Source organism: Lithobates pipiens, unplaced genomic scaffold (assembly GCF_037356315.1).
Source record: "Lithobates pipiens isolate NorthernLeopardFrog02 unplaced genomic scaffold, aLitPip1_a1.2 Scaffold_16, whole genome shotgun sequence".
Taxonomy (NCBI): domain Eukaryota; kingdom Metazoa; phylum Chordata; class Amphibia; order Anura; family Ranidae; genus Lithobates; species Lithobates pipiens.
In genome coordinates, this window is record NW_027507748.1 from 445,314,162 (window position 1) to 445,330,041 (window position 15,880).

A 15,880-nucleotide genomic window follows, 5' to 3' on the forward strand; every position below is an offset into this window, starting at 1 on the left:
TCACTTCCCGATTCCCTGACAGAGGATGGCGGCGGGGGCAGCAGAGAGACGAGCGATCGCTTGTCATCTGCCGCCGACATCGCTGGACCCTGGGACAGGTAAGTGTGAATTTATTAAGTCAGCAGCTGCAATATTCGTAGCTGCTGGCTTTTAATAATTTTTTTTAAAGGTGCAGAACCGCTTTAAGTGGTTAAACTTCCTGCATTTACACATTGTTGAAAATTTGGCAGTCTGCCCAGATTATTTATTTACACAGAAGTTCTATCCCTTTGATCTAAGAAGGAAGCTTAGTTACAATATTGCAAGTTTAAAAAAAAACTTGGCAGACTGGGATGTTTTCTTTTGACAGCTGAGTGAGCAGATAGTTTCTCCACATGTTTATATAGCAACCTCTGCAGGAGAGATCATCAGAGGGGGTGAATCGAGATCACAATTTTTTTAACGATTAATTGTGCAGCTCTATGCAGCGCTAATACAAACAGAAAATTAGAAGAAAAAATTAATTGTTTCATAAATGAGCAAAAGCATAAATTACTTAAAAGGCTAATGTACAAGAATATGAACAAGCTTTCCACAGTTGTGCAAAAATAAAAAGTGCCACAAATAGTCATAAAATATTCAAACTGTTTTTTTTTTTTTTTTTTACATCTGTCTCTGAAATGTCCCTTACCGACATCCTTTTGGTCTAAAAATCAGAGATTATAGCTGCCCCACCTCTCCAGTACCTTCTCAGCCAATAGAAACATGTCTGTGTATATTGTGTGATTGTATACTGTGTGTGTGTGTGTGTGTTTGTATATACTGTGTGGCCCCATAATGTCTGATTGCCTGGGGGCCCCATAATCTCCTATTGTCCGGGGGCCCCATGAGTTGTCAGTCCGCCCCTGTTATGCGCACATCATCCAGTATTTCTCCAAGGTAATATAAGCAACACCAAAGGGTGTCTGGTCAAAAGAGATGCAAGAAGTTGGATGGCGAGACTCGGCTCCCTAATCCCCAAGTAAAACCGCAAGGTGTATGTATTCACTAGGGATGGGCGAACGATTGGGGCCGAACTTTGGTTGTTTGGATGTTCTGCAAACACGGAACAATATGCGGTGTTCGGGCAAATTTCGAAAGCCGCCAGAACAGTTAGTCTATGGGACACTAACATGAAAAAATCTAAAGTGCTAATTTTAAAGGCTTGTATGCAAGTTATTGTCATAAGTGTTTGAGGACTTGGGTCCGGCCCCAGGGGACATGTATCAATGCAACATTTTTTTAATGTCTAAAATGAAACAATAAAAATGAAATATTCCTTTAAATATCGTGCCTGGGGGGTGTCTATAGTATGCCTGTAAAGTGGCGCATTTTTCCCATGTTTAGTACAATACTACAGCAAAATGACATTTCTAAAGGAAAAACTGTCATTTAAAACTGATTGTGGCTGTAATGAATTGTCGGGTCTCGGCAATATAGATAAAACTCATTGAAAAAAAGAGCTTGAGGTTCCCCCCCCCCCACCCCCTCCATTACCAGGCCCTTTGGGTCTGGTATGAATATTAAGGGGGACCCCGAACCAAAATGAAAAAAAAAATTGTGTGGGGTTTCCCCTAAAATCCATACCGGACTCTTTGGGTCTGATAAGGAAATTAAGGGGAACGCTGCGCCAATTTTTTTTAAAAGTGGCGTAGGGGTCCCCCTCAAAATCCATACCAGACCCTTATCCAAGCACACAACCTAGCAGGCCGCAGGAAAAGGGGGGGATGAGAGAGCGCCCCCCTTCCTGAGCCATACCAGGCCACATGCCCTCAACATGGGGAGGATGCTTTGGGGTAGCCCTCCAAAGCACCCTGTCCCCATGTTGATGTGGACAAGGGCCCTTTCCTCACAACCCTTGAGCTGTGGTTGTGGAGGTCTTTATTGGAATCTGAAAGCCCCCTTTAACAAGGGGACCCCCAGATCCCCCCCCCCCCCGGGGTACAAATGGGGTCCATTTCACAAAAAGTGTCAAAATGTTAAAAACAACAAGACACAGCTTGGGGACAAGTCCTTTATTAAAAAATAAAAATGTCCCACCATGTCCATTCATCTTCTTCATGCTGCGATGGACCGAAAAAGAAAAAAAAAATCCTCCACCGATCCTCCTCTACCAGAGGCTCCCGCCGTGTGACGCTTCTTCACTGATGACAGTTCTTGTATAACTGAGGACGGGGCCACCCAGTGACGTACCCGGATGACCCCGTCCGCTCTGACGCCACAGGGACTTTCCCATGGCTTGTCCATGGCGTCAGAGGGGGGCGAGGTCACCCGGTTATGTAAATGGGTGACCCCGCCCCCTCTTGATACATGTCCCCTGGGGCAGGACCCAGGTCGCCAAACACTTTTTATGACAATAACTTGCATATAAGCCTTTAAAATGAGAACTTATGATTATTCATAAATGGGTAGAAGAAAAATCTGCGCTTGGCAAAACTCAATATAAAAACCAGCAGCTGAACACCATAACCCAGGCACAATAACCATAGAGAAAAGAAAAAAAAGAAAGTGCAGTGCGACACTTTTTCTTTCCTCTATGATTATTCATGTTAGTGTCCCATAGACTTTAACGGTGTTCGTGTGTTCTGCCAAATTTTTTGCCCATTTGGTATGTTCTGGTGCGAACCGAAACGGGATGTTCTGCTCATCCATGGTATTCACCGATCTCCTCCCTCAGACACATACAGGGAAAGGCACAAAAAGGGGAAGCACTCCCAATATTGTAAATTCCTAAGAACCGATTTATTAAAAAATGTTTTTCCACTTACATTCATACTAAGAAATGACAGCGATGTATGTATTAATTCCCAAATCCAAGACGGCGACTGGCCAGTGCCAGTAAAATTTCTCTCTGAACATGGCCTCCCCTCCATTTGGGACCTTATTGCTTTTTAATACAGGTCAATGCTCCTTGATTATATTTCTTTTTCATTCATCGAGGGACACAGCGCCTCCTTAATCTTGACCATTGGGTTATATCACCTCTGCTGGAGTAAGAGTAGGCAGAACAAAAAAACAGCTGGCTACGCCCATGGGCTGTCCTCAGTCAGTATATAACCTGCTCCCTGCTCCTTTTTTTTTTTTTTGGTCTAGTCAGGAGTAAGGACCTAGCTCCTTGTTGGGATCTTTTGATCCTAGCAAATTTTACTTTTTGTCTCTTTTTTTTCTATGCATTTTCTCCTGGGAGATCTGCAATCACTGCCGGGCTGAGTGATGGGCTGGATAATCTAGATCCAGTGGTCTCCTCAGTATAGCCAGCGAGCACGTGCAGACCACAGCTACGCGCTAGGTCGGCTACGAAATAGCCTCAACGCACGGAGGTTAGCCCGTGAGTTAAACATCTTGCAGGGACACATACGAACGGGCTCTGGTCTGAGTTGCAGTGGTCCCTTGGCCGACAGCCCCCCACTTCAGGGGCGAGGAGTTCTGTCTGGAGGGTCACCTGCTCATGGATCGGTAAGTACAGTTCAGTACAGTTAAACTGGGCTTCCCCCTCCCCCCACAGATGGGTGGGAGTCCCAGGGCAGGCAGCAGAGACTCCTGGGGGTCTCCCCTGCCATTTCCCTTCTGGGGGTGTGTCTCCTGCCCTGGTGGTATAGGAGGGGGTTCCAGTGCAGTGGAGACCCCTAGGTGCATGCCCTGCTGTGTCTGCAGTTTGGACGTCCCAGTGCAGAGGGCACAGCGGTGTTCCCTTAAATGTTCACCCTGCCTGGTGGTACAGTACCTTTCTGGAGGGGGTCCCCTTGCAGAGGGTGCAGCAATGTGGAAGGCTCAGAGAGGATCCTGGCAGCATGCTTCAGCATGTAAAACAGCCGGCAGCCATTTTCGGATGGTCTGATGACATCTCAGCGGCCATTTTCTCTTATTCTGGCTGGTCTCCGGCTGGCGGCCATGTTTGTGTAGCTGATGATGTTCTAAGTCTAGACGCTAGAGATGGCCAGAACCTCGTGGAGATGCCAGGGCTCCTCCTCGTCCTCTTCCTCCCCTATGACTCTCTTCTTTTCCCAGGATATATGAAATGGATGCTAACATTGGTGTTGCTGGTTCCAAATTGCGGCGCTCCTCCATTTGGTAGGGTGAGTCTTTGAGGGTCCTTGTGTATCTCCCTGTCTGCTGATAGGTACCCTGGTCATTGGGGTGTCCCTTAGTGGTGCCAAAGTTCCTTTGTACTACAGGGTCTTCTTTCTTATGGAGCCTCAGGGTCACCTCTCGCCCACTGATCCCCTCTTGGAGGTGGCAGGACCCTCAGAACCCCCACTTCCCATGGTTGCGCTGCGCGGTCCTTGAGTCATTAGTATCCCGGGTGGAAGTAGCGTGTGGGCAAGACCCGGGAGATAGCATCCCCCGCCTTTACCTGCTCAGTCTGTCTCATCTGATTCTGAGCCTGATGCCGCCGGGAGCATGGCCCGTCCGAGGGGTTTAAATATCTCGCCCCCTAAACTGTCAGATAGTGAAGATGAGTTCTCTGCAGTCTTAGCAACGAGTGAAAAAGCGCTGGTGTATGCACTTGTTACTGTGGTGCGGGAGACTCTAATGATGGGGGATGCGGCTGACAGGGCCACCGACGTAGCTGTGTCCTTTTGGTACGCATATGTCACCTGACACACCTAGGGTGTTTCCTTATCTGGCTTATTTTGATAGGTTTACCTATAAGGAATGGGAACAACTAAAATCACCCTTTTGTGGTCCCCAAACGTTTCTCAATACGCTACCCCTTTGAAGAATCGCTTTTGTTTCCAGGTTGAATAAAGCCACCATGATCCCAGTAGATTAATCCCTGTCCTTTAAGGACCCGGCTGGCAGGAAAGCGGAGGCTGTGGCATGCAGCAGGTTTACTATGGCTGGGTCGGCATTGCGTCCAGTATTGGCCTCGGCCCTGGTGTCGCAGACCCTAACTGTATGGTTTAGTGGACCAGTTGGTCCATGGGCTACAGTATATTTGTGATGCAGCCTTGGATGCAGCTCCTGTGTTGTCCAAGCTTTCTGTTTTAGCGGTGGTGATTAGACGTGTGCTGTGGCTTAAGTATTGGTCAGCAGACCAAGCCTCTAAAAAAAAAAAAAAAAACACTCATTGATCTGCCCTTTCAAGGCGACCGCCTTTTTGGGGCTTCCCTGGATGACATCATTTAAGGGTGTCACAGGGAGTAAGAGTACCTTCCTGCCTCTAGGAAATGCAAGGAGCCTCGTCGGGTCAGGGGCCTTCCTTCTCAGTCCATAAGAAATTCTTCCCGCCTCTCGGGACCGCAGATAAAGGAAACAGATCTCTCAAGTCTTCCCCAGGAAGTTCCAAGCAATCTTGGTCTGGTAAGCCTAGAGGAGGCTTCTCTGGATCCTCTGACAAGACTCCTTCAGCATGAAGGTCTGACCTCACCCATTGTTGGGGTGGGGGGACATCTTTACTGGTTTCTAGATTCATGGACCTCCTTCGTGATCGTCAAGGGAGTCCACAAATTGAACCTTTTGGGGGTACCAAAGAAGGGGGTTAGAATTTGTCCACTTTGGGGGGGGGCCTGTGTCTCCTTGTGTGGGTATAATTCCTGTAAAGGTTCGGGTGACATCCGAACTACCCAAGGTCCCCTCTAGCCCTGTCCAGGAATTTGGGCCACCTGGGTCTGACTCTGGAGTGAATGCTGTCCAGGTCAGTAGTTTTTCTTCTCAAATGTTGGCCCCTTCAGCAGGTTCAGTTCAACGGGAAGTAACTGAGGCTCGTGACATTCCCACAAGTTCCTCTGGTGGATACCGCAGTCATCCTAGTGTCACTGCGGGGGCCAATGCCTTCCTCTTCTGCGGTGCCTACGAAGGACCGAGGACGAAAGTCTTCCAGTGGCCGTAAACGTCCCTTGGAAGCTACCTCTAAAAAAGGACCAGTTGTACCGAGGGCTGAGCTTCCATCCTGCTTTACAGTAACTGGTTTAATGGCCTAGCCATTGATAACCAGGTACTGAGTGATAGGTCTGTCGGGATCAGTGATCCATACTATGGAGAAAGCGAGGAAGTCGACTTCTAGTAAGCTATACCATCGTACGAGTAAAGTGTACATTTCTTGGTGTGAGTCGTTTGGTGTTTGTCCTCGATCCTTTTCTGTGGCTTAGATCTTAGCTTTTCTTCAACAGGGCGTTGAGCAGGAGTTGGCTTTGAGCACCATCAAGGGCAAGGTGTCTGCCTTAGCAGTCTTCTTTCAGTGACCCCCAGCCACTCTCTTTAGTTTGTACTTTCATTCAAGGAGGCCTGTAGATCCGCCTGTACCTTCTTTTTCCACCATGGGATTTAAACTTGGTGTTATCGGTTCTCCAGAAACCTCCATTCTAGAACATTTAGGAGATTCCCTTACCTACATTGTTCCAGAAGGTGGCATTCCTGGTGGCTATTACCTCGGCCGGCAGGGTTTTGGAGTCAGCGGCATTATTCTGTCCTCGTCCATATTTAGTACTCTATAGGGATAAAGTGGTTCTTCATCCCTGTCCGTCATTTTTGCCCAAGGTTGTCTCTGACTTCCATTTGAATGAGGACATTGTGTTGCCTTCCTTGTGTCCCAAGCCGGCTCATCCCATGGAATTTTCTTTGCATACCTTGGATGTGGTTCGTGCGATTCAGGTGTATCTGGAATACACTGAGTCGTTCCAGAGTTCAGACTCGCTTTTTTTTTGGTTACACAAGGACCAAGGAAAGGGCTAGCCGCTTCTTCAGCTACCATCCCCAGATGGATCAGACAGACTGTGACTCAGGCTTATTCTATTAAGGGTCATGTTCCTCCTTTCCCTGTCACAGCGCATTCTACTCAGGCGTTTAGTACTTCTTGGGCCTTTCAATCGTCGGTATCACAGGTTTGCAAGGCGGCGATTTGGTCATCAGTGCATACCTTCACTAATTTCCATGAAGTAGATATTTTGGCATCTGCGGATGCTTCTTTTGGTTGCAAGGTTTTGCAGGCTGCTGTTTAAGGGGGGGGGGGGGGGTTCCCTCATAAGGGGTGTTTTTTCTTTTAAATGTTTTTTATTTCAGATGGGGCTCCTGTGTCCTGGTTAGGGCTCTTATGGTTAGCCTTGGGTTATTTTGCTCACCCCTCATTTTTCTTTGGCACTGCTTTTGGACATCCCAATGGTCAAGATTGAACGAAAGAGAAAATGGGATTTTTGTACTCCCCGTAAAATCCATTTCTCTGAGTTCAACGGACATAGCACCCACCCCTCTATGGCGTTTTTTATACTTCTGTTACTGCTTGCATAGCCAGGTGTTTTTTTGTTCTGCCTAGTCCTACTCCTCGCCCAATGGTCAGGATTAAGGAGGCGCTGCGTCAGTCGAACTCAGAGAAATGTATTTTACGGTGAGTACAAAAATCTAATTTTTTTTACCATATAGTGTTTAGTTGAATATGTGGTGATCAAAGACAAATTAAATCTCTCCATATTAGAAGTTCTCCTTACATCACTCCACACAACAAATCCTCCCAATTACAGTTTCGGACCTCACAGATGGTTTTATCTAGTACTAGCTGATCATAGCACTTTTTCAAAAATCTAGTTTTGAGCAAACCAGCCTGTTCATGGAATTTCTCAACTCGGGTGCAATTCTATCACAATCAAAGAAATTGGACTGAGGTGAGCAAAGAAGGGTGAGATCGGTGAACACATCCAGCTTGCTTTTGAGGGTTTAGGAAGCTGAGTCTTTCCATCCAACAGATTACCTCTCATTTGGCTGGATGCCCCCTGGTGTTGCTTATATTACCTCGGAGGAATACTGGAGGAAACATTTGACTGGCGTGAAAACCTCATAACAGGAGTTCTGGAGGGGACTCGCACTTTGTTGAAACGCTTCATTTACAATTCATGGACCTGTTTGTGGCACTTTAGCACTTTTGGATTCATTTTGCACAATTGTGGAGAGATTGGTCATATTTTTGTACATTAGCACTTTATGTAATTTATGTTTTTGCATACTTATGAAATCACAATAATTATTTTGTTATTTATGTTCTTTTAGTATTAGCACTGCAGTTTATTTATTCTATATATGTGATTGTGGAAAGATCTGGAGGCAGATATGAAGTGACAGAAACATTGAGTGTCTGTGCTTGTCTGCATGCATAATATACACATGTAAATATGTAGAGATGTGGAGGTAGATATGAAGTGACAGGAGCATTTAATGTCTTGCTATGTGAACAGTATATACTGTATGTGACTGCTTATAGATTTGGAGGCAGGTGTGAAATGGCAGACACCAAAAAATTTGTAGCAAGTAGAGCATCTTCTAAACTTAGATGTTTAACCACTTCAATACAGGGCACTTTCACCCCCTTCCTTCCCAGCCCAATTTTCAGCTTTCAGCGCTCTAGCGCTTTCAGTGACAATTGCGCGGTCATGCTACACTGTACCCAAATGAAATTGTTATCATTTTGTTCGCACAAATAGAGCTTTATTTTGGTGGTATTTATTCACGACTCCGTTTTTTTTTTTTTGCGATATAAGCGCAAAAAAAGCGGAAATTTGGGAAAAAAACAATATTTTCTTTTTTCTATTTGAAAAGAAATCCAATAAAATCAAATTTTGTCATAAATTTAAGCCAAAATGTATTCTGCTACATGTTTTTGGTAAAAAAAATTCCGTTAAGTGTATAATAATTGGTTTGTGTGATCACGGACATATGTACGCAAATGATCATGTACATATGTGTGCAGGTGATCACGTACATATGTGTGCAGATAATCATTGGGACATGTGATTTTAGTGGGACATATGTGGGGGACATGTTTTTATTATTAGGGACATGTGTTTTTATTATTTGGGGACATGTATGTTTTGGGACATGTGTGTTTTGGGGACATATGTGGGGACTGTGTTTGTACTGTGTGGTGTGTTGTGTGTTGACACTACACTGATGATCAGTGAGTAAAAAGCTGTGAAAAGCAGCCCATACTCACTGATCATCAGCCGGCTGCAGCGATCCGCTCTCCTCTCCTCTGCGATGACTTCCGTGTGAGGAGAGGAGAGCCGATTGCCTAGCAACCGGCTGTTTGTTTACATCACATGACGGCCGTGATTGGACACGGCCGTCATGTGATCAGGAGGGCCAATCACAGAGCCCTCCTGCCGATCTGAGATGTGCCGTGTCCGGGTGACACGAGCACATCGGGATCGCACCGCTGCACAAAGTAATGTTAGTTACCTGGGACATAACCATGTCACAAGATTCAAGGACCTTTACGTGTCTAGTCCCCCTTAATAATCAGTTGTGATTCCATTACATATGCCACAAAGCGGCATTCTCTCTTTTATTTTGTTACTTTTTCTCTTTTGTCGGCTGCTCTACAGTAGGAAAAGATAAACCATTGTTTTAGTGGTATTTGACAGCCAACGGAATAGGAGCAAGGTTGAAAGTCTTGGCTTGACTAATGGGACCTGTTTTCGTGTATGGGCCTGTGATTGTAAATTAATGCTATTGCAGTAAAACAAAGTTAAAAAATATCAGTGTTCATATAAACAAAACATCTTAATTTTTGCAAAATCAAATTTAAAGGCTAAGTTTACTTTTTATTAAAAAATACATGCACATACTTCGCAGGAAAAAATGTGCAAAGCATTTTAACCACAATTGGTGAATAGCGGGTGCAATGTCAGGTTCCTCCGAGCACTTCCTTCAGCTCTGTGCCTTTTGTACAGGCTTTACGTTACAAAGCTGAAGTGTCGATAGACTGGCCGGTCTGACAGCTATTCTGTTGGATGGAACTTTTGTACTCCAGCAGCTCTTTGGTATCAAGTTGACTCTATTCTGATTTAAAGATTTTCATCTACAATTTGTTCTGGTGGACATCTATGATGCTGTTATCGGTACAAATCTGAGTTTGATCTTTCTGATTCAATTCATGCTATTCGTGGAATTTGAGGTCTATTTATGTATCTATCTTATTAGCCCTCCTGTGGTCCACCTTTTGTGAGCGTGCACTTTTTGGGGATTCCGTTACTGGGATTCCATCTGCTGACCACCATTTTTGATGGTTCAGATCATTGGTTAACATTAGCCAGCGGCAATTTTTGTTCATTCATATACCGTAAATACTCCTGAAGAAGCTGAACAAGTGAAACATGTAGAGTGGTATATTATGGAATGATCAGCTGTTTTATGGTTTCACCATTCTAGTGAAATTATGAACTGTATTCATTATGTTGATAATATTATTGTTTTTATTGTTTGTAAATACATTTTATTTTTTTTTTAGTTTGAGCATATTGCTTATGTGACCTTAATTAACTTTACAGTTTAGCACCTTAAAAGTCCCGGGGTTTTGTTTTAAAACCACAGTGTGCTTCTATTCATATGAATGGGCTGAAAGTGGGATCAGTTAACCACTTCAGCCCCGGACCATTTTGCTGGTCAAAGACCAGACCACTTTTTGCGATTCGGCACTGCGTCGCTTTTAACTGATAATTGCGCGGTCGTGCAACATGGCTCCCAAACAAAATTGACGTCCTTTTTTTCCCCACAAATAGAACTTTCTTTTGGTGGTTTTTGATCACCCCTGCGTTTTTTTTATTTTTTGCACTATAAACAAAAATAGAGCGCGAATTTTGGAAAAAACGCATTATTTTTTACTTTTTGTTATAATAAATATCCCCCAAAAATATATATAAAAAAAATGTTTTCCCTCAGTTTAGGCCGATACGTATTGTTTTACATATTTTTGGTAAAAAAAATCACAATTAGCGATTGATTGGTTTGCGCAAAAGTTATAGCGTTTACAAAATAGGGGATAGTTTTATAGCATTTATTTTTTACTAGTAATAGCGGCAATCAGCGATTTTTATTGTGACTGCGTCATTATGGTGGACACATCGGACATTTTTGGGACCATTGTCATTTATACAGCAATCACTGTAATGCAGTGATTCCTGTGTAAATTACACTGGTAGTGAAGGGGTTAACCAGTGGGTGGCAGTGTAGGGGTTAAGTGTCCCTAGGGGTGTGTTACTAACTGTTGGGGGCTGGGCTTTAATTTAGTGAACACTGATCTCTGCTCCAATCACATGGAGCAGAGATCAGCGTCACTAGTTGCCAGGCAGAATGGGGAAATGCTGTTTACAACGGCATTTCCTCGTTCAGCCACCCCATGAGATGATCGCAGGTATGCCCGTGGCCAATGAGTCTGCGGGACCCGCAACCAGACTCACGGGGGTCCCGAACAGAACGCGAGCGCGCCACCGGCGCACTCGCGATGGCAGGCCGGCATTAAAGATTGGACGTACCTGTACGCCAATATGCCTGCCCCTGCCATTCTGCCGAAGTACATCGGCGTGCGCTGGTTGGGAACCGGTTAATACGGATCTCGTAGGGAACCATGAATTTTGAACAGAGGCAGAGAAACGCTGCTAAAAGCTAACGCAGCTAAACGTGTATTAAGGGCAATGCAAAAAGCTCCTAAAAGCACATCTTTAGAGCCGCTTTTTCCTGGCATTGGCTTTACAGCTAGTTTATTTCCAATGCCCTGTGTGCATGGGGACCAAGTCTGTCTGCCGTGGTGGCATTCATTCTTAGATCCCCCCCCCCCCCGCGCAAAACCGGGCCAATTTTAAATGTGACAGCAGCTGCAGGGGAAAGGAACCCCTGCATACTGTCACAGGGAGAGGGGCTCTAGGAGTGGGAAGTGGGTTCTTAGGAAGTTGTTGCATGTTACACCCTAAATATGGTTACAACTTGTAACATGCTATGTAAAATGAACTTGGCCTTCAATACATCACAAACTATTCTGAAAGCACCAAGCACCCAAACAGACTGCACAGAAGATGCCGAATGCGTTGAGTCATGCTTTGATTGAAATTTTATTCTAAAAAGGGATGAATTGCTGCAATAAGTCATTTGTGTGTGTAAATTTCAGCTTTAGCGTTTGTATTCTGTAAACATGCTGTAGGCTCAAAAAGAAACAAAGTAAAAACGTATATATTTTTAAAACTGTGTTTCTTTATTGCTGATGATAATAAAGAAAGAAAATGTGTATACATTCAAAACGCTCTATACAGTATTCCCTTCCCTTAGCTTACTAAGGTTGATTTCCATGAGGTATTGAATACAGACAATAATAAGCATAGCCAAAGGTAAAGAGAAAATTGGCATTCATGCCAAACTAGGGAAACATTATTGCACAGAATGCGTATTTTCAGCGCTTTTAGGCAACAGGCTCCCCGTGTATGGAGTGCAATTTATCAAATTGATTTAGTACAGGAAGAAAATGACCTGCGATATTTGCAACCTCCTAGGCCAGTTATGGCGAACCTCGGCACCCCAGATGTTTTGGAACTACATTTCCCATGATGCTCCACTACACTGCAAAGTGCCAGAGCATCATGGGAAATGTAGTTCCAAAACATCTGGGGTGCCAAGGTTCGCCATCACTGTCCTAGGCGGAAATAAGCCTATTTCTTCATATGCGTTTAATGGTGATCATGCATGTTGGGTGGAGAAAAGCTTGTTCCAAAGTCTGATTATGGAGTGATTAGATTTTCCTGTGTTTTGCTGTTATGAATATTCTGTCAAATCAAATCCTTCCTCTTTGCAGGTCTGCCGAACAAGAACGTGTAGGTAACATCACTATTATAGGTTGGCAAATGGAAGAGAAAGTTGATCAGCGCCCTCCTGTTAATAGATCACTTGATACTGTTAATGGAAGAGTAAGTATAATCTGATCACAACAACACAGTTCATATTTTCATTTAACTGAATAGTTAAGACTAAAAAGGGCTTACTAAATAATCTTTTATTGAAAATGTTACCAATCTGTCATATGGTCAGGTACAAGGCTCTAAAATCTACTTTTCTGTATGTGGAATATTAGCAAATAGTGCACACCGTATTACAAATATGAGATATATATTTTAAGAAAATTAAAAGGTTTCATTTCTATTGCCATCCTAGGAATTATTATTCACTTTAAGGTTTTTGTTTTTTAATTTATTTTTAATCTTTATTTAAATCAGACAGGTTACATGTTTTACATTTTACATGTGTTAGAGTTAACAGAAAATATAGTCGATAGTATAGTATAGGGGGTCAAAGGAGTGCTTTCACAGATATCACTTCACATGGCAGAGGCACCTTGTAGTAGTGTCCAGAGACGTAATGTCCAGGGTATGCAAACATGGAGCTAAACCTGTCTGAACTAGCAAGCATGGTAACATTAAAGTGATTGTAAAGCCTCAATGTTTTTCACCTTAATGCATTCTATGTCCTTTTTCTTACCTGGGCCCATCTGATCCACCGATGTGCAGGAGTCCAGCAGCTCCAGCCGCTGTCTCTGTCCTCACTGGACAGATTGATAATGGCTGAAGCCATTGGCTCCCGCAATCCAGTGACACGGGAGCAGCGGGTGGGGCGAAGTCCTGCTGTCTGTGTCCATGGATGCAGCAGCAGGACTTGGGGGAGCGCTCGCATGGGTGCCCCCAGTCAAAGCGGCTTTCTGTGGGAGTAATTGATGAAAGGGGTGGAGCCAGGAGCGCCAGTGAAGCACCCCAGAAAAGGAGGATTGGGGCTACTTTGTAAAAAAAAAAAAAAAAAGCGAACATTTATAATCACTTTAAGTAGGCCAAATTTTATATGGCTGTATGCAAAAAAATAAGAACCAGGAAACCAGCCTGGTCAAAAACCTAATTCGGAAAGGGTAGGAAAGATGAAGAAAGGCGTGATGCCTAAGAGAGTACGAAAAGCTCTAAACGGAGAGAAAAGCAGGTAGAAAAATACCAGTGTGCACCCAAGGCGGGATCCCCTCACACACCGGGTCTTTATACAAAAATCCCATGAAAATTAGGCCGCAGGCGTACTAAAGTGTTACAGGAACTCAACTTACAGGAACGGTCTATCACAATGATGTTTTTGTATGTTATTTTGCTTAGGCCTTCTGAGATCAACCCTATTGTCTAGTCCTAGTATAGTTTACTATATTGTAGTTGGCAGTAATAAAAAAAAAAAAAAAAATTGTATGCAAAATAAAAAGTCTATCCATCTATCGATCGATCTACTGTGTGTGTATATAGATATAGATATAGATATAGATATATATATATATATATATATATATATATATATATATATATATATCTATAACACTATATTGTCAAAAGTATTGGGAGGCATGCCTTTACACACACACGAACTTTAACCACTTCCATACCTCAGGCCGTCGTATGACGTCCTCTGAGAGGTGATAGCTTAATGATGCCTACAGCTGCAGGCATCATCCAGATATAATTTTTTTCAGAGATTTCTTAAACCATAAGAGCAATCGGTAGCGGCTGTTCTTCCCGACGGCAGAAGGGGATGTTACCCCGCCCTCCAGTGCTTCTTCAGGACTCGCCTGGACAATCGGCAAGCTGGAGAAGGAAACCACCAGCACTGAGAGAAAGCCATGGAGAAAACCAGGGGACAAATAGTCCCCAGCAATCTCTATTACACTCGGAGGCCCAGGCGCAAAGTTATGATGTCATGTCCAGGCCAGCGGAAGTAAACAAAGCCGGGGACATGGCAGGAAAGCCTGAGATTCTTCTTCTTTTTTTTTTTTATCTCAGTCTTTCCAGCCTGGAGAAGAGATGTAGACCCCACATCTCTCCATAAAGAGGACCTATCACGCACCATTCCTATTACAAGACATATTTCCATGCCTTATAATAGGAATAAAAGTGATCAAAAACATTTTTTTAAAGGGAAAGTGTAAAAATAAAAAAAAATAGAAAACCCCCCAAAAAAATTTAAGCAACCCCGTTTCCGTGAGCTTTCACTCAGAAGCAAGTGCATATGTAGACCGCGTCCGTCTGGGCGTTAAGGCAGTGCTGGAAACTAAGGGTGGCCACACAAAACATTGACACTTTGTGCCCAATTTGGACATTTTCACTTAGGGGTGTACTCACTTTTGTTGCCAACGGTTTAGAAATGAATGGCTGTGCGTTATTTTGAGGAGACAGCAAATTTACACTGCTATACACTGCTATACACTGTTATACAAGCTGTATACTCACTACTTTACGTTGTAGCAAAGTGTAATTTCTTCAATGTTATCACATGAAAAGATGGAATAAAACATTTACAAACCTGTGAGGGGTGTACTCACTTTTGTGAGATACTGTATGTGTGTGTGTGTGTGTGTGTGTGTGTGTGTGTGTATATATCTCTATAGATAGATAGAGAGAGAGAGATATAGATAGATATAGATTAGGGATGAGCCCGGTGTTCGATTTGAACCCAGTCGCAGTGCATTGCTGGCTGATGATTGGCCAAGCATGCACTGTGACCCCCGCATGCTTGGCCAATCACAGCGCCGGCAGCTAGGAGAGCCATAATTGGCCACAGGTTGGATGCCTGTGGCCAATTATAGCTCAGGGGGTTTAGTACATGCCCCACACTATATAAGGCTGCCAGAGCGCTGGCCTTGTGTAGTGTGTTGCGGTGTTCATAGAGAGGATAGGCAGGGACAGTGTCAGCTGTGCTTTACTTCTTTAGATAGCTTTGTTACAGTGAGTGTAGTGTTCAGGGAGAGAGCAGGATAGGCAGGGACAGTGTCAGCTTTGCTTTGTTTCCTAACCTAGCACTGTTACAGTGGGTGTGGTGTGCCTGCTGCACAGCATACACCTGAATCTACCCCCCCTCATTGCTGGTGTTGTGTAGTTGATTTGTGCAACACAGGCATCTGCCTAATATTCAGTCAGTGTAGTGTGCCCCCTGCACAGCATGCACCTGAATCTACCCCCTCTTTGCTGGTGTTGTGAAGTTCATTTGTGCAACACAGGCATCTGCCTAACATTAACATAACATATTTTGGGTGTGGGGTTCCCCTTAATATCCATACAAGACCCAAAGGGGCTGGTAATGGGCTGGGGTAGGGGGG

At 44.1% G+C, this 15,880-nt stretch overlaps 1 protein-coding gene across 10 annotated transcripts in view; it reads left to right on the plus strand.

Annotated features, from left to right (window-relative positions):
• INPP4A (inositol polyphosphate-4-phosphatase type I A) overlaps window positions 1-15,880 on the plus strand; it is a 200,120-nt gene that overhangs the window by 120,133 nt on the left and 64,107 nt on the right. For all 10 annotated transcript variants that reach the window (XM_077482752.1, XM_077482754.1, XM_077482756.1 and 7 more), the window contains one exon: window positions 12,566-12,677. In XM_077482752.1, coding sequence (XP_077338878.1) covers window positions 12,566-12,677 — 112 coding nt within the window. The remainder of the gene's footprint in view (window positions 1-12,565; window positions 12,678-15,880) is intronic.